The sequence below is a fragment of the Lepidothrix coronata genome, unplaced genomic scaffold (assembly GCF_001604755.1).
Source record: "Lepidothrix coronata isolate B3197 unplaced genomic scaffold, Lepidothrix_coronata-1.0 Scaffold68, whole genome shotgun sequence".
NCBI classification, from domain to species: domain Eukaryota; kingdom Metazoa; phylum Chordata; class Aves; order Passeriformes; family Pipridae; genus Lepidothrix; species Lepidothrix coronata.
This window is the reverse complement of record NW_016690248.1, coordinates 1420365-1443783: the sequence shown is the minus strand read 5'-3', so window position 1 is coordinate 1443783 and position 23419 is coordinate 1420365. Positions and strand designations below refer to the sequence as shown.

The window sequence follows — 23419 nt, the reverse complement described above, 5'->3', positions numbered from 1 at the left end:
ATCATTCCATCTACCTTCCTTTGTGTTTCAATCACTATTAGATCAGATTTATAAGCATTATGAATTACTGAATTATCATTTTTGAAAAAGAACCGAAAACCCCATGAGTTAAAATATATGGAAAAGTTTCACTGTCTGGAAATTTGTCTGCCACAGAAAATAATCACTATCAAAGTTGATTCAACCAAGACATGTCTGGATGTATGTTAATTTACTCCATGAAAATAAACTAGAAATTACTAAGATAAAAGAAATAATAATGAAATATGGAAATAAGTATGGATTTTGCACACTGTCATTATATAATGGACATAATGAACATAATGACATTACATAATTAAATCCAGGTGGAAAATGACCTTCCTAGACCTCCCTTCAAAATTAAGATTTTTGACAGTCATGATTAATGGAAACATGCACTTTGCATGGTTTGTAAACCTGAAACATCATTGTACATTTCAGTTTATAATTTATCCCATTATCTGCTTCTCCATGCGTGAAGGTCAGCTGTACTGGCATAAAGTAGCAGTGAAATCTACAGGCTTTGAAACGTTGTTCTCACAGATTTTTCAACTTTTTTTCATGAGAAAATAATTTTGCCTACTTTTTTCTTAGAAAGATTACAATCTAAAAGAGCAATATTTTAACAGCAGTAACTGCAATATTCTTGTTATTCTCTTGGTTTTTCAGAGTAAACAAAACGGAACTGGAAAAATGTGGTTTTTAAGGATTCCTACCCGTAATATTTCTTCAATGCAGCTGTTATCTCCTGTTCCACTGTCCTGTAAACAAAATGAGAAAACAGTTTGTTTATATTTTTAAAAGAAATAACAAATAGGTCTGAGGACATGGTTGTCACATGAAATATATTTCACCCTCTACTGCAGTTTCAAAATGAGGGCAAGTCCTTCCAGTATCTGAGAAGTTGCACTGTTTAAAATTCTCAAATTATTCCCCATCAGCACAACAGGAAGATGCAATATTTGCAGTCAACATATTTTATAAATTCATAGGATTTTGTTTACACCATTTTTGGGTGCGATTCCTGTTGTTTTGGCTCTATTGCATGAGTATTATATATATGAGCATTTATTTATATCAAATAAATAACATCTTTCCACATCCTTTGTGAAGGAAAGACTCTGCAGTGACACTGCCTGTGTGAAATCTGACCGTGTATGTACCTATGTTGTTGAGGGGACACCTGCAGAGATTACAGCACAAGCAGCAACACTGAGCTTGAGCACAGCTGTCCTGAGGAACTACCATTTCCCAAAATGCCAACCTTAAACCCACCTGTACATTGTGGGTCTGAGGGTGCAGACGAATTCGGCTCTCCCAAATTTGTCTCACTCCAGAGCCACTCTGGAGAGAGGAACTGAGAGATTTGGCAGAGCAGCTCTCCTCCCACAGGAACCAGCCAGCCAGTGCTTCACCTACATGCTCAGCTTAGTTGTTTGTTAGGACCCAAACTTTTGCCAGCAAGGACAAGGAAGTGTGAGACACCAGCCTCCAATAATTATGCCCTCCCCGCTCTCCTGCCTGCCCTCTGCCCAGTTTGCTTGCGCTGCCCAACACAGCTGGGAAGAGAGGGCATACCTTGGATGTGATACTGATGCTGAGGGGATGCCTGTCTCCTGCAGCTCTCCACAAGACACATGTGGCTGCTGCATCCAGCAAGTTTTCTGGGGATTTACTTCACCACATTAACTCCCTGACAATTCCCCAAAGAAAGGTTTTCTTCCTTTTGCAGAATAGAACTAACTCAGGAGGCAGGGGACTGGGGCTCAAGGTCTTCCCATGTGGGAGGAGGGGACAGAAAAAAAGCCCAACCTGATTAATTACTGTCCCCAAAAAACGAGCAGAGAGGTGAGCTTGCTCTTCTCTCATTTTCAAAAAACACCCAGATGCTCTTAATTTTCAGGTGTCCACCTGGAGATATATCAACGTAATCTGATTTTCCAAACTGCTGAACTCTTCTCATCTGGAAATCAGACTTCTCTATGACATGTGTATTTATGCACCCAATAAAATCACCAGGGACTTTCAAAAATGAATACCTCTGTGCCTACTGGTGCCAAATGATCCCACTAGTCCGTTTGTGCAAATCCTGCTCCTAGACGCCTTCACCACCACTCCCCAGCCCAAGCTGAGTGACTGAGGAGGTCTGGATCTGCAGCCGCTTGCAGCCCACCAGCTGTAACCAAGGGCAGGAGAACGGCAGCCACGCATATGCATGGCAACAGTTTCTGGTTTTAAATTTTTTGTGGCTATTATTTCACACTGATTCATAGAAAGTCCTAAGTACTTTGTTGTCTTTTCACTCCTGCTAAATCTTTGCTGAATATGGCCCTTGACTGTTAAACAAATGAATCGCATTAACTCTTTTTTGTGCAACACAAGTCCATCAGCTTTACAGTTCACCACGAATTACATTGCTGATTTCAAAGGCAAAGGAACTAAGCATGCAAAAAGTCAAATGCAGAACAGAAGCTGCAGCCTGAGCAGATAGCCCAGTTCAGACCTCAGTCCTGTCCCCGAGGAGCTGCACAGCACCACGTGCAACCTTCCTGCTACTGGAGCAGGGGAACAGTGTTCATGTTGCCAGTGAACCTAACAAGATGGACAGAAACACAAAGATCTTTGGATATTTAATAATTTAAAAATTCATACTAGATAATTGCTATTTCTCTCTTCTCTTTTTTTCCCTTTCTGTCCCCAAATCCCCTTCTATTAATTTGTTATTCCACTAACAACAATGTTAAGTTCTCTATTCAAGTCCATTGTCATCTTACAGAAGGAGGGATTAGATGATTTACCATTTTATGCTGTATACAATGCATTGAACATACAATAAAATAATGACCTCTATTTCTGTGTGAGGATAAAACTACTGAAGGTAAATTTGGCAACACGCTATTTCAGACTAGGTTTAGAAGCAAGCTTCTGTTACAAAATTAAGTAACTCTTCTAGAAGTGTAATTAAATAAGTCCTCAAATACTCATCAGCAAGAAATTTTGTTTTCTATCACCACAGAACTAAAACTTTAGCTATTCTTCCTAGCCTATCATCTCTCTGGGCAGGAAGTAAAAAACTTTTCACATCTCTCCCTCAATATCATCACACAGCCTTTCAAAAGATGAAAAATGAGCTGGAAATACAAAACCAAAGACAATATATGCAAGACTGAAACATTATTTGGAAAAAAAACCCCTAAAATTCTACATTTTCCTCTTTGTTCTTCATCTTTTGAGTGCCAAATATAAATTTTTAAATTTATTTTTGCTTTGAACACTTGTTAGGATCCTAAATTTACTGTTGATATCAAATTTTCTAGAAAAAGGTCAAGGCAGTTAAGAGACCATGCTCTACACACATCAAGCAACTTCAATTTGATATGACCTGGGGCCATTGTTGAGTTTTTTTTGTCATGATATCATATAGCACAATGCAGAATATTATTGTGGGACCTAAGGTATGTCTGAAAAGGGTCTGTAGATGTTGGCATGGAAAAAACTCCCCATTCTCACTTTAAAAGCTCTTCCCCACTACATCTCTACTCACATTACAGAGGAATACACACTGTTTGGGAATCTGGCAACCTGAATTAAACTTTGTGGCCATAGTTTAATTAAGAAAATTAAACAAAAGCTGGAAAATGTTTCTTGAAATCTGAATTAAAAGAAGAGATTGTAATAACTGCAGGGAACAAGCACCACAGAGCACTTGGCGTGCTATTTGCTTCAGTGAGCTTGCCTGATCTGAAGGCTATTGCGTCAGTGCTGGCTGTGTGACGTGAGGCTTATGTTGGCAGAGCTGGCAGGCTGTGCAAGGCAGTCCCATCCACCCCTTCAACAGCCACAGCACACTTGTACAATAAATGTTTTAGTTACTTTAAAAAAATGTAAAATCAAAACAAGATAAAGATTTTGAGGCTGCTGTTGCCAACTAAGCTAAGCAGCTGCTCCCCTGTATTTATTCTGACACTGATGAACCTGTCTCATTTGTTTCCCTTTGTGCTTTGCAATCTGTCATAACAAACTTGCCTCACTGAACCTCCAGTGGACCATCAGCAAAATAGTGGCAAGTCTTGGGGAGCTGTCGGGGAAGTGGGCTCCAGTCTCTTCCCCCTCCGATGATGCTGTGCCCATTACCTCCATCCCTCAGTCAGTATGGACTGGGACACCAAATATCTGCACACATGGGTGGCTGGAGTGCAGGCTAGATGTGAGGAGCTGCTGCTGAGGATGACAGCAGTGGCTGCTGAAGAAATAGCCAGGAGCATCGCACTGCTGATAACTTGAGCAGCTAATTACCATGCAAAGCACAGAGAACTGTAAGAAACAAGGCTGACTAAAGGCTACATCAAATTCTTGGGAAACAGGATGTCATTTCAAAAAAAGCTACCTCTGTACAAATTTTATTTCAGAGCATTACTTTTTCTTCCCTTACCAAGAGCTTTCACATGGAGATATATAAAGAAACCTCTCTGAAAGGAATTGCCTATCTTGTGATACTTTTCCCTCCTTTCAAATCTTTGTGTTAGGAAAAGAAAGAAAAATCTTCTGCAAGTATCTATTTCCATTTTAGCCTAAGAGATTTTTATGATGCAAGCTTTTGGTGCTTTTATTATTTAGACTGTACTAGGTGTTTTTACAAAGTATCCAGAAGTTATTGGATTTTTGTCTCCAGTATCAATTAGGCACGATTATAATCTCCAGAACCCTGAGGTACATACTCATCCTCTTCCACTCACAGTGGGAGCCAGGCTGGCTGTGTTGGTGCTTGAACACCATCGGCAACCATCGGCAGCGGCCAGCACACATGGCACCTTGGGTGCCACCTCTGCCCCAAGGGCAGCTCTTGTCCCTGCTGCACAGGCATGGCACAGCATTGCTCCTGCAGGGCTGCGGAATTTCCCCCAGAGCCTAAAGGGAAGCTTCATGCAGTGAACGCTGGCAGCCAATAACCTAAATCCATGGTGATACTAAATAGGGAAAAAAAGGGGAAAAAAAGCCCATATTGATGGACCTGGATCTGAAAGCATATTACAAATGCTTCTTTGCCAGGCAAGACACACAAACACATGCACATATGTATATATAACACTTTCTATACAATGCATTTGGCTAGAAAGGAATTTCCAGTAGGAGGAAGATAAATAAACTCTATTTTTCTACTTATTCATATGTGCAGCTTCTGCCTGTTGGGTTGTGGAAAACCATTACGCTCACCAAAGTTTCCCTTTGATTATTTCTCTAAAGAGACCGTAACATCTTCAAGTTGTGGAATAAAATGTTGGAATTTAGGTTTCATGTGTGAGATCAGAGATGTGACTTGCGGAGATTCTGTAGAAATACAACCAGGTTGTATAAAGGAATTTTTTGGGAGGTGTCATTTGCAGATGTCCAGGAAGAGTTTTTAAGACATTCAGAGCTTAACTTGTTGATTTTCTTACATGTGCTACATCCTCCAAAATGTTCTTTATGAAGTGGTAGCACTGAACTTGCACAGGTTCAGCACAAAGTCCTGAAAAGGCAGGGCTTTGAACCCCAGGAAAGGTTAAGGCTTAAATTGAAGCTGGTTAAAAGAACAGATCTCAACCGGGTTAAAATCTTACCTTTCTGTCCCTCACAAAATGCACACTTTTTGCAACGTGTTTTCATTCTGAATTGGGGGGTGGAGGGGTAGGCACCTCCATGTAAATTTTATTCCATTGGCTGTATTCCTATTCAAAATGCAATGGTGTCACATCATTCCCTTAAAAACAAAATTTTAAGAAGTATTCTTCAATTCAGTTGAGAAATCAAAGTTTGATCAGATCAAAATACTTCAATGGTAAATTTTAAGAAATACAAATATAATTTGAAGTCACAGAATAAGATATGGCCTAAATCAAGAAGATATTAAACCAAAATATAAAAATATTTCTTTCCAAATTTGGTGATTTTTCACTTTAAGAAAAAATTTTCTTCAAAATAGAATAAAAATGGGTTTGGTTAAAATCAACATAGATGCAGACATTTTCAGTTTTGATAACCTGGAACATCTCATAGGAAAACGATGGAACAGGAAAAACCTTTGACCAGAACAGAATTAAAAATGGCATTTATCCTTTCCCACCCCACCCCCCTAACAAGAATGGCATTTCCATCTTGATGGGTGATGTAAGAACTACCAGCAATGTTTCCATCTACTTTAAGAGGGCTGGACTTCAGTGAGCCATAGCATACTGTAGTCACCCTCATTTCACCAGCTGGCATTAGCAATGCTTGTGCCTTAAATGCAGAAGACTCCTCATCTCTCCCTGAGGATGCAGGCAAGCAGGGCTCCATTTTGTAGGGTTACACCAAGGAAAGAGACATGAAGCGAGAGCTCAGGAAACTTGATTCTCTGTTGTTCCTGATATTTGAAAGCTTTACTTTGCACTCGTGATTTGTCTTACTACTAATTGTAGGGCCAGTGGCCATGGTCTGTTGATATAGTAGTTTTCTTCTGCACTTTGCATTGCTGCAAGTAGGACCTGTTTCACTTTTACTATGAGGAACTACTGACACTTGAGACACAGAGAAGTGCAGGAGGGAGATGAGAAAGAACAGCTGAATTCTCCTCAAGGTCTGTGTCAGAAAGTGTTGCACTAATTAAAGTTATTAAATCCATCTAATTTGCAGTGAATGTTAATAAACTGTTACCTTTAATAAACCCATCTCTTTCGAAATGAAGCCTTCATATTTATTATGGGGATTATTTTTTTCTACCAAGGGATCTTGCAATACTGTTCTTGGTTCAAAAGGGAAGAGGAGTAAGTTTAACAAAGATTTTATTTCAGGAAAAAAATTAATAAAGAGCAAGTTATGAATGTCATCTAGCTTTGCTTTAATGAAAGTATCTGGCTGTATTAACTGGGAGCTTCACTGCAACTGGAATACCATGATGTCCGTCCTGTACTAGGAACAAGAAGACGTTCTGGCTAATCAAAGACAATGAATCCAAAATTTATCTGTAGATAGAGAGAAATGCCAAATGATCCAAGAGATTTGCCACGCACACTAGAAAAGAGAAGCTAATTGGACAAGAGCACGTTTTGCTCCCCCACAGCCACGGCAGGACAGCAGCTTTTGGAGAGCAAGACCCTCCAGAAGGAAGTTCATAAAGGAGAGGAGATCATAAAGCCATAATCCAGAGTACCACAAGCCTTAGGCTGTGCTGGCCCTTTATGTAGACCTGATGTTCAGGCTGGTGTCTAATTGAAGATGGATTTACTGTGGATGTGAAAGTAAAGGCATTCACCATATTGTAGTTTTTTTAAAAATAGTCGGGAAATTATGTTAAGAGTGTAACTCCACCAATGCATATCCATGGCCTGTCCCAGACCTTGAGGCACCTCCTGGTCATGTAGCACCTGACCTGAACTAAGTGTAGGAAACCCAGGGACACAACGTGAAGTGATGCTGAAGGGCCGCTGTCTAGATGGCTGCTGGGAGCTTTCACTAGAGCTTAGACACCTACAGCCCAGTTTGGAGGGGATTTAGAAGAGCTGGGTCAAGTCACGTGTTGAGAGGTCATCTCTGATGAGATGGTCTGAGTCCAAGTCTCAGTGCCCACACAACAAAAAAATCAAGATAATTAAAGGCCAAGAACCCTTCTTAACCCTCTCCACCCTCTCCACCTCTAAGGGAAACTGAACAATCAACGACTGGAGCTGTACCTGTAACATTTCATCTAGTAACAAATGATCGGGAGCCTCAAATGAAACCTACTGGCACAACAGTGGAGTGATTTTACAGGCTTTTACATTATATTAATAAAAATAAAATTCCAAACATGCCAGAATTACACCGTGACCCAGAACAATAAAAGGGAGCGGTAATGGAGAAGAACTGCATTGTTCTGTTAATAAAATATAAAGGTTTTATTGTTATTGGGAAAGATTGATTTTATCAAATCAATACCATGTCACAGCATATTAATGTTTTTCTTCGCTAATTAAAAAACAGGGTCTGATGTGATTACACTCTCTTACTACCCATGTGAAAAATATAACGGGTTGGTAATAATGAAGATTGCAACTTGCACTTTTACTTTTTGCCACATACTTGTCAACTGGAATGCTGTGTTTTTAGTGATGTGGACATTTGTTCGCTAGGACCTGGACTGAGAGCAATCGATTGCATTTAATATGTTGTCTGTGTTTGTTTGGGGAGGATATATAACATCTCCATAGCAGCAACAGTTGGAAAAACAAGTATTATGGAACTGTTAATATTTTTGTGAATGTTAATGTGAATTTAGCATCAGCTAGTATAATACTCAATAAATTAAATGGATTATTTTGCCAAGAGATCCTTTAAAAGTGTTAATTAACAATAAATCAATAAAAACTATTCAGCATGAAAATCAATTACATCCCTGTTTACATTATTTAACTGCAAACATTTCTGTTTTGTGTGCTTGTAATTAGCAAGCTATAAAAGATGCCATAAATAGGCATATAATGAGAGGAACTGTTTATAAATGATAATTGGTATTCGTTCCCACTGAGTTAAAGGGTATGTGATTACAAACCATTGTGCAGAAAGGGTTAAACCTCTTACAGACAGAATGTTTTATAGTACACAACTCCACAGAAATCTCTCCCACGAAAGGCCCCCAATGGAAGAAAGCTCCTGTACATTAGTGTTGATGGAAAGAGTAACATCTACCAGGTGTTCCTTAAAGCGTATTTACATGGATTTAGAAACAGCTCATGGGGGAAAAAAAAAAATCTACCCTTTGGGCAGTGGTGGAGGGAAAAAGAAATGGAACCTGGCACAAGGAATTCAATATTAATGAAACATAATCATACAAAAAAACATCTCTATGAAGTCTAAAGGGAAGATATTAACACTGAAATGCTACTAAAAATCTGGGTGATGATCCTGTTAACAAAGCTGAGGACAGGACAAAGGACACAGGGGTGCTTTCTGTCATGATTGGTAACAAAGACACTACCCCATACCTCCCTCAAAGATTAGGGCCAAAAGCTTTCACAGAGGGCTAAAAGAGGATTACAGGAACTTCAAGTGGCAGCCAAGAGCCCAGAACACTGAGCAGCAGCCTGTGTCTCCAGAAGGTAACACTGGATTATTTCTCATAACAGGCTGCTACACAGAGACGAAAAAATTTCCTGGGGAGAAACAAACTCTCATTAATTCCTACTGCTGAAAGCGGCCTTCTGAATTTTAGAGACTGACACATGATCTAAATTTACATGGTAAAAAACCCCATGATCTGGAGACCAGAGCAACATTTGGCTTTCTGCTAAAGCCTTTTGCTAGTCTAAGGATGTCACCAGCATCTGACAGTTTTGGCTTTGACAGTGTCTCCTCCCCAGCAAAATAAACCTCAATCTTTCACTATAACTGCTTTCATAAGGGCAACAAGCATCAAGAACCCTTGACAGAGCAGGTCTGAAGTACAGGCAGAGCAGAGAGTATCTGGTGATAAAGCCAGTGGAATTAAATAACCTATTTGCAAATTCAGAGCTCAACCTTTTTTCTACCTTGCCTAGGCACAGGTCATGCATATTTCCTTTCTTTTCTGGATCATGACTTAAAACTGAATTAATTTTGGCCTAAGACACTTACATTGCACTGCTTTCCCTGATTTGCACAGAATATAATTGCTTCATCGAACATATGGACCAGAATTAGGAGTTAGAAAAAAAGAGTCTATTATGTGTAAGGAAGAGAGCATCATATGGTTTTGACAATGATAGCTCAGTCTCATTGCTAAGAATGGCAATCATGGCTTGGACAACTATTTGTCCAAGAGGAATATAATTTGCTATTGAAAACCCAAAGCATTATCAATGAAGATAAACAATTGTATGCATCTGCATCTTTAAATCAATCCATTGATGCCTCTGGTCAGCTCAGGTAGATTCTCTTAAAATCCACATGGAAGATGATAAATAGCACAATTCTACAAGCTGCCATGAAAATCTCTGCAAAGTTTTATTGTGCTTTCAGCATTCCTGAAAGTCAAAAGAAAAATCCAGCTATGCTGTAGTCACTGACAGACTGATGGAAACACACTCACTGCAAAGCTACTGAAAACAGTACTCTCTGAAGGTATTGCAGTTAATGGGACACAAAAAATTTCAAATGTCAGTGCTGAATGTCTTAGAGCTCAGGCATGTAAGTTCTTTCCAGTTAAGAATGTACATGGCACTGTGTATACATCACAGTATACATACATATACACCAAGGTATGCATATTTATGCATGTATGTACGTATACATCATACAAAAAAACTTTTGTTTCCTGAAAATGACGAAACTAACCAAACAAGTGTCAAATCTTATCAACAGTAGCCTTAATGTGGGAATCAATAAATTCAGCAAATCTATAAAGTTGCAGAACAGAGAAATACCTTCTTTATTTTTCCTGTCCCGTCTTTCCTCCACATCTCATCGATTTTTTTTTTACCACTGATTCACTTCAGGTCCATATCAGTCCTCTCTGTTGGGAGCTAAACAGAAGCCAGGAACTGCTATGCTGCCTTACCTCCAGAGGTGAGGATACTTTCACACTGTAAAACCATCTGCCCCAAGGAGTGTCAGCTTCCCATCACTTGTCCCTGCTTTCCTCTGGGCTCCATGACAGAACTCTACCACAAAGACCAGGAGCAGGATAATAAAGGATGTCCCAGGTTTGGGGAAGGGTTGTAGGTAGCTCTCAAGTAGTTGTACGCTACTAGTTAACATTTTTTGATGGAAGCCACATTCGTTCTTCGGCTTGGAGGACAAAAGGTTGGCTTAAAATGATCTTAGTTCTTTCTCTTTTGGATTTCACTTTTCTTTCCATATATTCTCAAATTATCCCCTTTTAAAGTGGATATTGCATCTGAACATCGCAAAGCTTTCTGATTTTCTTTTTGCCTGTCACTGTGACAAGTAACAGTGAAATACAGAAAGAAAATATAAAGAAAAACTGGTTTCAGCTTTTCCAGATTTTGTGTCTTTGAAAGACTTTGCTTGTCCTTCCAGTAGAGTACACATTTCCCATCTCCTGGCATTGAGCTCTCCCACACAGGTAATGGCTAATGGAGCATCACTCATAAAACCCAGAAATACAAAACTGTACAGAGAACAACTACTGGCCATGATACTCAGGGGCTGTAAACACTTTCTACTGTTACATTAACAATTTTCTTTTTAATACAGAAAATGAGCCACAAGTCATTCTATAACAGTGCACTGCCATAGGGGCATAACTGGTTTATGGACTGCAAAGCTTTGGTTGGTGCCTACACAGAACTGCTCTCCCAACAGCCTTAGTGTCAAAAAGTTATTTTAAATCCTGTATGTACCAGGAGTTGTGCACATGCAACATACAATACAGTCAGGAAAAATAAAAGGAAGAAACGGACAGTGTTACTGGAGTTTAATTTTTTCTAGGTTACAGACTAAAACTAGTACTACAATGTATGAGACGGGTTTGTGAGTTTTCTCAGAAAAGTTATGTTGCCCTTCGCTTTGGTTTGGGTTATTTCCAAAACATTCACTGCAAAGCTTCAAAAAGCCTCTTGGACTTCCATATTTATTTTTTTGAACATATGAGGTGATCCTTCACTTAAACACAGGTTATTTTATCTCTGGAGGAAGAAATGTTCAATGTACCCCCATTTCATTTTAAATGGAAGCTACATGGAGAGAAAATCCCTAATACTGCTCACAGACATTTCCATCTATGTCAAGTACAACAAATCTGCATTTTTAAGCAGCAGAGCCAGCTCTTTGTCCCTGTTGAAAATGGCAGGTCTTGTGGCACCCTGAATTATAACAACATATATAGGAAACAAGATTGCAGTTGGAAAGCCTCTGAGCTGAGAAGCCACATGCTTCCCTTTTGTTATGTGATCTTGATGAATTTATTTCTGTGGCTTTTATTCATGTTTCAGGGTGTTAAATCCTTTAAACTTGTTAGTATTTTCCCTTTTTATTGTTCTCTGCTGCCTTTCCCTGTTTTATTTTATTCTTTTGTTCCCTGGTGTAACTGAAGGTAATGCAGTCCTGGGCCCACTACTCTCAGTCTCTTTGATCTGGCAGTGGATATCAAAAAAAGTTATTTGTTCTCAACACATTAAACCCTTCTGAGTGGCTTTTTAGAAATTCTGTTATGCAACTCTGATAGGACCTGGAACAAGTTGTCAGGTACCAAAAGGCAGGGGAGCACAAAGACCTCTCCAAAAGCCAAGCTATGAACGGTGTCATCTTGCTGTTTCACTTTCAAAGGTGGCTCACAGGGGTTTCTGAATAGGAGTCGTTTGACAGCAGACATCTGAATTTGTATTGCAGACTCTAAGACACTTTTATAAGAACTTTGAATATCTTAGTTGAGTCCTGAGGATCAAAGCATCCTATGTAATAAACCTATCATGGGAGATTTTCAGCACTGGTAACAATGGCAGCTGATTTGTCTCACATAACAACCTACCAATAGAATATAAGGGTTGAGATCAATACTTTAATTAGCGAGATAAAAATCTATCTGAAACTCGGGAATTATATTAAGGTCTCATAATTTACTTTATAAACCATCTCCTATAATTTGAAGGCAAGCATGCATCAAGCATTCCTTGAAATACATTAAATTTTGATTTTTCAAATCAGAATACTAGAATAGTAAGTAGAATTGGCAGCATAAATGAATATAATGCATAAAACACAAAAAGCTTTTGGCTGGCTTTTGTATACAGCATTAGAAACAGAGAAACACACATTATTTTACAGTGAACTGCATTAAATATATTTGTTATGGGTTTGAAATACTCCAAATTATTTGTTTTGGATGAGAGATGATGCTCTGCATTTATGATATATGATACCACATTGTCATCAATTGTCATGCTTTGTTTATAGGACTGAATAATTTGTAATCATCAGATTACTATGTTTAGTTTGCACTCTTTTTTCAGAGAGTGCGTTTTAAACAGATCAAATCCTTGTATCTTTTATTTATTTGTTTGTTTATGAAGAGAATGATGAGTGGCTCATTCTCCTGAGAATTAACTATTTGATGAAGGGTTTGGAGTTTCAAGTCCTGGTTGTTCCTGGAGAGGAGGGAAACGCAAAGCTATTCTTGGGCTCTGATTTTTAATTGTGTGCCCATATTGCCATGTAGAGACACCAGGCAATAGCACCAGAAAAAAACGAAGATGCAAAAGGCTCTGCATATTCTACAGGTTTCCTTTAGCTTTCTGGCTCCCTTTCCCCAGCCACACTTCCAGTAGCATTTCATGCATATTTTATGTGCAGATGTCACTTCAAGTCACTTGTTGCCCAGTTAAAATTTTAGGGCAGGTAGAGGATAAGGAAGCATTCCAGAACATGGATTGCTCCGCACTATTTGCAGCAACAGGTATTTTGTGAGGAAAAGAATGAAATGTTCTTGGCAAAACACTCTCTTTTTCATGATTCTTTTTTTGACAGAGAAATACAACTATGAAACAAGATACTCTAACATGGGTTGCACGCAAAGACTTTTAACTGTTTCTGTGGCAAGGAATGCACAGCCCTGGCACTCAGAAACTGGCTGGACACTGTTGCCTCTGCTAGAGGGCTGGTGGAAAAATCCCCACTAAAGAGCAGTCCCTACCTAATTTAAATTTTATATATACTTATACTACAAACACAACAGGATCTTAAATACCCGCAGTCGGCAAATCAGTCAACACGTATGGGCTGAATGCCTGTAACACTTTATCCATGGGGACTGTATAGACACAGCACTCCATTTGCACAGTTCATCTAGGCAGGTCTCAGGTTTGGCAGGGTAACAGTCACCTCTCACCACTGCCCAAGATACTTTGTTGACAGCACCTATATATAAACTCAAGATTAAATGGGATTACTCATTCCTGGAAAATAATCGCAAAATCAAACCACTGCCTTTTAAAAAGTGTGATATTGGTTCATTTGCCACCCAGAATATCCATACCTCTAAGCTAAAGAAGAAAAAACCCAGCAAAAATGAGACAGAAGCCAAGCTTACATTTCCATTCTTATCTCTCTGTACTGATACTCTCTCGGAAGTTCCTGCTTGCATAGCAGCTGCTGAATTGCTACAGTTTACTGTCTGGCATATTAAAATAAACTAGCACTGATTTTGGCAATTTGCATAAACAGCTGATGGATCTCTACAGCAGAAGCAGAAGCTCTTAATCTGTGCCCACCTGTGCAACAGACCTCTCAGGCTGTACAAGCAATAACCACAGCAGAGGTTGCCATGTGAATATACCCAAAGTCAAACATTGTGTATTAGGGTCCAGAGCTCGATCAAAGCCACCAACATAAAAGACGTGACTTTTGAAAGTGGCATATCCTGCTATTTGATCAGATGGAAAATATTAAATCACAGAATCACAGGCAGCCCTCTGATGATCTTTGTGGTCCTCCTCTGGACTTGCTCTAACAGGTCCATGTCCTTTTTTGCTGAGGACCCCAGAGCTGGATCCAGTACTCCAGGTGGCATCTCATGAAATCAGAGTAGAAAGGGAGAATCACCTCCCTCAACCTGCTGGTCACACTGCTTTTGATGCGGCCCAGGACACAGTTGGCTTTGTGGGCTGCGAGCACACACTGCCAGGTCATGTCAAACTTCTCATCAACCAACACCCCCGAGTCCTTCTCAGGGCTGCTTTCAATCCATTCATCTCTCAGCCTGTATTTGTGCTTGGGATTGCCCTGACTCAGGTGCAGGACCTTGCACTTGACCTTGTTGAGCTTCATGAGGTTTGCACAGGCCTACCTTTCAGACCTGTCAAGGTCCTTTTGGATGGCATCCCATCCCTCCAGCATGTCAGCACACAGCTTGGTGTTGTCAGCAAACTTGATGAGGGTACACTCAATCCCACTGTCCATGTCACCAACAAAGATGTTAAATAGATGTCTTGACTGAAAATAGTCTGAAATAATCTGCATTTTTCATGCATGCACATTACCATGAAGGCTTGCATAGCACTTCACAATCTAGATATACAGTGGTATTTCTAACTTTAGATACAGAATATGGCTACAGTTCTATATATTTTTAGGAAAGATAACAAAGAGTACATTGTGCAGCCTAAAGGGTTGGAATCTTTTTACGTAGGCAGAATGTAATTCCCCCTGAAAATTACAGTACCAACTAAAAAAGGAAAGTTCTAACAAACCCCTGCCTTAAAAACATACAATGGGTATTCTGAAACCAAACAGGCCTGTCCATAAGATCCCCACTTTTCCAAACCAAGCTTGCAGACATCAAGCTGATTTCTCAGGCTCAGTCCTTCACAAGACAGGAGTCAGGGCATGGTCCACCCTGTAGCTGTATTCCCAGGGCTTTCACTCACAGCAGCTGGACCCAACCACAGGGTGCTACAGAGAGGAGGTTTATAAGAACTCCTTAGGAGCTCTCCAAACAGCTGATGCCCAGAAATACCTCCACCACACCTTGGAACGAGAAGTAGCCAAAAATTTCTGTCTGCCCATCCATTGCAAGGACATAGTCAGGTCATGGTGTTACGAAATGTTCCTGTAATTTATTTGCCCATATAACATGAAATAGCAAAAATCTGCTAAATATATTGGTGGCTGACAAGCAATTTCTTCAGAAATCAAAAATATAGCTAAAATTGGGATCTCATCTTCCACCTTACACATGGAAGAATCAGTATGAAACTGCAGAATTAGATGTAAGGAAATGCTTTACTGTCAGCTGGACTTCTTGCAGGGTATGGAGGATGGTTTTGGAAAGCAGAAAGAAAATAAGATCAAACATTCCCATCTCCTATCATAATGAACAAACAAATCTGTACGTCATCTTTTACATGTTCTCACAAAAACTTAACTGAGCAACTAGTAAACTCCCCCCAGCAAGGCAAATAAAATCTTTGATTTGTTTCACCCTTAAGGTTGGATATCACTGCTGCTGAGCAGATCTACAACAGGAAGGGTGGAAGAGAGAAGGTAAGTGAAATGATGGTTTCTGCTCGATAAGGTTCTAAAATCTAATGTTTGATAAAAAAGCAGTATGTCTCCTGAGACAAACCATAAAAATACAATTATTATAATAGTGTGTAATTTACCAAAATATTTTGACATTTTTCCAGATAGTCTGTTTTCTGGAATTTGCATACCTCATACTCTAGAGTATAGACATGTATAAGCACTGAAGAAGGCAAGACAGCAAGTAATTATTTACTGATTAAGGACAGGATGGGCTTGAAGTCTGAAACATTAGTATTCCTATTTCACTCTCATCCTTCCAGAGGAGAAAGGAGAAGACATGAAATAGAATGTTCTCAACTCATACAGATTCCTAACTCATGGCATTAATCCCATACATTTCCCCTCTTTGCTCTTTCGATTTACTGCTGTCTCCCAGTATGCCCAGGTCAGCCATACTCAACCCACAGTTACTTTACAGAGGTGGCAAAGGTTACACAACTCAAATTTTTTTCCACTTCTAAGAGAAATGAATCCAAACTCAGCTAATTTGTATACAGCTGCAGGCAATATAAACATGGCTGGTTAGAATCCTTTATATAGTATAAGCCTTTGTACTCCATACTTCATGGAAGTTAATAAGTAGGTGTCAAACTCTGAATTAAAATTCCCTGAAGAGGACACAGCACAAAGGACAATAAAAATGATTTTTAAATAATCATAGGGATAAATAGCATCCACTTCTGACAAATGTAAGTGCTGGCATAAAATGTTATTAGGCTACAGAGATTTTCTTTTGTTCAGGAAGTATGTTTTATTCTCAAGCACTGTCATTCATCATCCTAATGAGCCCTCAAAATGTAAATTAAATAGCAAGGACTGATTCATTCAAAAACATCTTTGTGCTGTGTGTTAAACCTTTTCTCTACTTTTGTCCTTACATATTGGTTCATTCTTTCATTGCAAAATAACCCCTCAGCCCTTGTATACTATAATGACCAAGTTCAAGTAAAGCATATTTTCAGTAAACACTGTTTATTCATTGCTACTTTTGGTACAGTAATTAAAAAAAAAAAAAAAAGAAAACAAAACCACAACACTTCATTTAAAAATGTTGTGCCCCTTAAATTATATTTGATCTGGAAAATCTCAGAAACCTGTGCATGCATGTGGTTTTTGTTTTATTCAGCGTCACTTAGTACAGGGAAACCCTCAGTGGAAAAGGATTAGTAGAAATTTCAAGCAGCTCTAATTTACAGGACTGAATACATTAATGATTAAGCAAACACCGTATTTTTGGTAATGGCAGAAAAAATAAAAGGATCCAGGGTCATGAGCTGAATTAGTTCAGATTTCTTGTTATCTGTTGATAAGTACATTACACATTCTCACCTGGAATGCAGAAAAGAGGTTTCATACTTGACCTGAATTTATGCATGAGCACACACTCAACAACAAGAGCAATGAGGAACAGCGCTTCTCTGGAGCCAATCCAAACAAAAATATAACAGGAATGGAAAAAACATAGCAAAAGCATGTCTGGTTTTGGTATGATTACTCTTCAGTTATCTTGTTTCCTTCTCTTTCCCTTCCTAATGCTTCTGTAAATCATCTTCAACTTATTTTGGGTGTATATATGTTTCTGTGTGTACAAAATGAAGATAAAAATATTAATAGAGAGAGCAAAGGTTGCCTGATGACAAGAATACGGTATTAAACTGCATATGGAAGATTTAAAAGCCACAATCTTCAGAATAAATTACGTAACATCTCAGCATTCAGTGACATTATGCTTTTATGAGGTCGAAACGTTGGAGCGAGACACCAGGGGTTACAATAAAACCATCCAGCTGTGAAAGAGGTAAGTACACGTATGGTGTCTTGCTGCCAGGGATCCAAAAAGTGGTGCTAGACCAATACTCCTTTTATTGCAAACCCAGGGAGAGATGACTGATGCGTTGGTGTAATTGAGTTAAGAGAGCTTAGAGACAGGGTTAAGTGTTACAACTTTTAGCTAGAATATCTTTGATGACAGGTGACCTTTTGAAGGGGGTCTTCTAAAAAACTTAAAATGGTGATTTATGAAAGTTCAGTGAAGGCTCCATACTGCAACTGCTAAAAAGACCATACATGTAATTAGGTTAAACTCCACTAAGCAGAAAGAAGAATAAAAAACCATCAGGATTACGGTATGAAATATTGTCACTTAAGAAAATTAAGCATCATGAACTCTAGCTGAGAGAACCTAATAGACCATCTATCATCTGTCTTTGAGTGCTGATTCAGAAATCAGACTGGCACAACTACAGTGATTGATTAAAATAAATGCATACAGTATAGTAGTTTATAAATGAAGACAGTAATTTGCAAATTAAGTAAAGACTATGCACGCAGAATAAGTTGCTGAAGCTGAAAATATATACGAAGATACTTCAAATATACTCAGCTTGTAGGAAAGAGTCGCACGATGCAGAAGCTATCTGAGTTTATACTTTGCTCAACTAATCTTCAAACACAGACAAGCTACTACTAGATGAAAAGCCTGCCTTTCAGATACTTGTGCACATACAACACATCTACCTGTATTTTTATTAACCATCCTTTTCATGAACACTGCTGTGTTTAGTACCTCTTATTACCTAAGTTTTTTACACTACAGTCAAAACACAGATCCTTGGATCCTATATACTGCTGCAAATTTCCAGTCAGAGTCTTTCCAGTCAACTGTCCAAAATTAAAGCAAAAAGGAACAGAGATTCCATAAAAATCTTCCTGTTAGACATCCGGACACCCAAGAAGCCAGAAAAGAGAAAATAAAAATGAAAACTCTTTATTCTGACTCTCTGACAACCAGAAAACAGTGCATTTCATTATGGTATTAAAAGAATACTGCAGATTTACTGTTTTAAAGATCATCCCCAATACCACAATTTTAATGGCATAATTAGAAAGGAACTGGGTGTTGAAGATATTGTTTGTTTCTTTTTGGATTTTGAGTGGGTTATTTTGTTTGGGTTTTTTGGTGGTGGTGGTGGTTGGTTGGTTGTTTTTTAATCAGTGTTCATTTGATTTTTAAAATCTAACAGAAATAGCAACAAAGGAAAAGTTAATGGAACTGATCTGCCACTGAGCCTTCTCCCAGAGATCCTGGCTTTCTTCAGCATCACTGAAGCCTCAGTGCTTCCTGTAGTGGATGGAGAGGCTACCTGAAGGTTAGCCATCAGTGCTGTACAGAATTTACAACCTCTGCTCTTCCTTGGCACCTGCAGCAATTTAAAACTCCAAAACAGATGCTGTCATTTGGGACCCAGGTATGGTCCTGTTATGCAGGATTCATTTTGCTGACAATGACGACAGTGTTGACAACAATGATGGAAATGAAATACATCAAAACACAAAGGAAGTAGAAGAATTAAGCTCATCTGGGGAAAATGTTCTCGTCTCCCCTGAGCACATGCATCCTGTTCCTTGGCCAGTTTCATTTGCTGCTGCTGGCTACATGGGACCTATTTCTAAGTCTGACTCCGGCAGTATTAGCTACGACTCCTCCATTCACTTGATAGTTTTCTAGATTGCACAGACTCCAAAAATGACTACTACAGAGGGCATTGGGCAGAAAAGAGAAGGAGTGAAAAGAAAAAAATCCTTTATATAGGGCAGTTTGGAAGCTTTTGCTATACCAGAAGTAACAAACCTCCTCCTAATATCTTTGTAGAGCACAAAGGAGTTAGAAGCAAAACCCGTCAAGAATGGGTAAAATGTGAATGGTGAAGAAGAAAGAGATTTTGAGAGTGCTGAAGGATGTAAATGGACATTGAATATATCAGACCCGTTTTTCCGTACTAGATTTGACACTGCACTCTCCTCATTTTTCCACCCTATGCTTGCATTTTTTGAAATGAGTGCTCACGGAATTAAAAACAGGGATTCTGCTTCAAATAAGATGCATGTAGTTAATTCAGTGATAATGTCTGATATTCCCTGAAATAATTTTAATATGCTTTCTGTCTATACATGCCATTTTCAGTGTATCTACACTTTATCGAAGACTTTCTGTAAGTCAAGTAATTGTATGAACACATATATGCATGGTCATGCTTGTAAGATATTGTAAATACGTATTTAATAGATCAGCCAAAAATATATGCTGCATTATTTGAGAAATAGTTCATGACCATATAAAGAAACATCAAATCACAATGCATGGGAAGGAAATTAAGATTGTTATTAAGATTCCCATTGCCAAAATTGAGCTACTACTTTAATTCTGAGAGCTTCATGTTCAAGTAATTTTGTTCAAACCAGAGAAGTAAGTAAGCAGAAGGCAAGAAGTAGATTCTGTCCCCAAAACACTTTGCCATTAAAATAGACACAGGGAACATCATGCATGGAGAGGAATAAAACATACCAGTGAACTGAATGGACTGGGTTTGTCAATCTTCTATAGTTTACTTTTAATAAATAAATATCTCCAGTGGATGCTGCAGTCTAGATGAATTCCCTGGAGATCCTGAATAGGGAAAGAGGGGTGATCTTGTGGGTTGTTTCAGCAGAGATGCTCCATTGTCCATGGTGACAGAGAGAAGTGCAGCACTTGGCTGCTCTTGAACAGGCTCTGAGCACACTCCAGCAGTGTCCCTGCTGGAGCAGAGCATTCAGCTCATTGGGGACAAGACTGAAGAAGAGTACAGGAACGGGCTTCTCAGTGGCTTTGAGGGGGAAAAGGAGAAAAGTAAATTTAATCTGGTAGACAAGAAATAGGCTAACATTGCCAAGTGGAAGGTGGTCTTTGTGAGGGGGGTTTGCAAGAGCAGAATGAGACCTTGTCATGAGCCAGGAGAAGAGAAACACCAAGCCAAGAAACTGGCCAAGCTGGACATGCTCTGTGAAGGAAGGATCATTACAAAGCATGGATCACAGAGAAGCAGTGCCTGGGCTTGCTCTCAGGGGCACAGGATGAGAGGCAGGGAAGAGTCAGATCTGTGCTGCAACATCTCCTGCTGAAGCACATCAGAAACCTCTTTGTTTTTTCTGGCTGACTTCCACTGACAGATTGGGCAGGTTTTTGCTAACTAATAAAAAGCATAGTTTCGCCACAGAGCCATTAGCAAACTGAGTCTCTGATATCTCCACCTCTGTTGAGCAGCAGGTCAGTTTTTGAGCAAATTTATTTTCTTCTAGACATGACAGTACATGTGGTAGAATCTGTCCCTTTTTAATGTAACACTGACAAAAGCAGAGGCATTTCTAACTATGGCTGTGACCAAGTCCTACAGTCATGCTCATACGTTCATGCATTTCATTAAAAGGTGATGCATGAAATCACTTGGTGTACTTAACTCCTTTAAATACCTTGACAGAGAGGTAGGTAAATTATTGTTTTCTATATAAGCAAGAGCCATATTTGAGTATACACATCCATGTGTATTCAATTTGTATGTATGCAATTAAGAGTAATTGTTTTTACAAATTTAATTATATGACTCTTGTACTAAATATTCTGCATGGAAAACAGGCAAGGAAATAAACAAAATGGTATTAAATTCCTGTTGCCCGAAGGCTGTGAAAAACAATCTATACCAGGGCTTTTAAAAATACAGGCAGTATTTTTGATAAAATTATGTGCTAGTTCAAGGGCCTCTTTTCTTCTTCAGTGCACACAGTCAAGTCTTCTGGAATTCATGACCACTCAAAGCCTTTAATGAAAGTTGAGCACATTAGTCAGACTAACCTAATCGGTCTGTCTTTGAAGATAAACTCAGCTTTTCTTGCTCATTCCCACATATACAGAAATGCAGAAACACTAGGAATGTCATCATCATGTAAGACACTTGCTATTAAATCTGTTCTCAATACAAGGCTGACCTGAAGTATGTTTCAGAAATCTTTGTCTGCTTTAATTCATCAGAATCCTTTCAGGTAAAACTACCACATTTATACATCAAAACTGCATTTTTAAAGTAAATCTGTCACTTTTAAGGCATGTATCTTTTCAGGAAAATGTCAGGGATGTTATTCTTGGGTGTCCTTCTGCCCAAGAGGCCAATGGAGCCTGAACAATGAAGCAAACAAGACAGCTAATCAATAGCAGTCACAGCACTATTTTTTATCCTCCAACATCTTCATTTTCAACTCGGTACACATCATTACAATAGGAAAACAGGACAGTCAATCTCCATTAGGTTCAAGCACTGCATGAAAGAATTAATTTGGCTGCCTTAAAAATGATGATACAACTGCATTCCCTTAAACCTTTTAAATTTATTTTAAATTTACAGAAAATACTTGGATAGGCAGATTGGCTAGATACGAAGGCAGGGGCATATTGACTTGTTTTTTCCTGTTGGCAACGTGTATTTCTTACAGTGATAATTTCTCTGAGCATTGGAATACATCCTGTACATTTTTTTAAGGCTTTGGTATAAAGCAATTTCACAAGTACCTGTGTAACTAATCAGATTGAAGGTTCACGATGCCAGTTTCTCAGAATTATGTCAGTGGCACTGAGTCTTGTTGCTAGCTCTAAAAAATATCCTTTAGATTTGGGATTTTCAAGGAGCCCAGGGATTTAGTTGTCCATAAGCCATTCAAGTATGAGTGACGAGGTCCAAACTCCCTTTGGCTATTTTGACAAATCCATTTCAAGTAACTACTCATTTTCACATTTAATTTGAGTTCAAAGCAGTCAAAGTTATGATTCTCCCCCTCCTCCACACTGACTGCTTTCACTATCTGGCACCGCACACTGACCTTATGTCATTCGCACATGTATGCATATATGCATATTAATGCACATGCAAACACATACAGGCAAAACCACTGAAATGGTCCAGCATATGGCACGAACCTTTGCTGGTGCTTCAAACACATATGCTGGCACTTGCCACAGAGGGAACAGAGTAGAAATGAAAAGCATGCCGAGACTTTTAAGTCTCCCGTCCCATGTCTGTTAACATCCTTTTATTTCCTATACTTACCAGAGAACATGTACAAAACCATTTGGTCCAATACAGCCTTTCAGCACCTGACATGCTAAACTGCAGGGGGAACATTCTTCATGCAGCCAGCACCAAAATAATTTTGTGTCCAGGGCTATCTTGAAGTAAAACTGAATAGTCTTACTAATTATGATGCGATTCTTCTTGGTCAGACATCCTGATTTTAAATGCAAGTGGATAAATCCATTCATTTATAAATAGTCTCATGTTTTAAAATTTCAGTCTATTTTAGACCTATTGGTAAACAGGTTTTTCTATTGTTTTGGGGTATTAAGTGATCAATAGTCTAAAGGCATGAACTCTCAGAAACAAGACTTAAGAAAAAATGTGAGAAATGTTCGTGTCAGAAAATTTATTCTAGATATGCAATACCTTCTGGTGATACTTAATTTAAAAATTTCAAAATGTACTTGATTTTCAGCAGATTTATAACTATGACATTAGGGATATAA

At 38.8% G+C, this 23419-nt stretch overlaps 1 protein-coding gene across 3 annotated transcripts in view; it reads right to left on the bottom strand.

Moving 5' to 3' along the window:
* AFF3 (AF4/FMR2 family member 3) overlaps window positions 1-23419 on the bottom strand; it is a 329927-nt gene that overhangs the window by 177221 nt on the left and 129287 nt on the right. For all 3 annotated transcript variants that reach the window (XR_001875384.1, XM_017818481.1, XM_017818482.1), the window contains exon 4: window positions 738-782. Coding sequence is in view for 2 of the 3 variants with exons in the window: in XM_017818481.1 (XP_017673970.1) it covers window positions 738-782 (45 nt within the window). In the remaining variant the exon portion in view is untranslated. The remainder of the gene's footprint in view (window positions 1-737; window positions 783-23419) is intronic.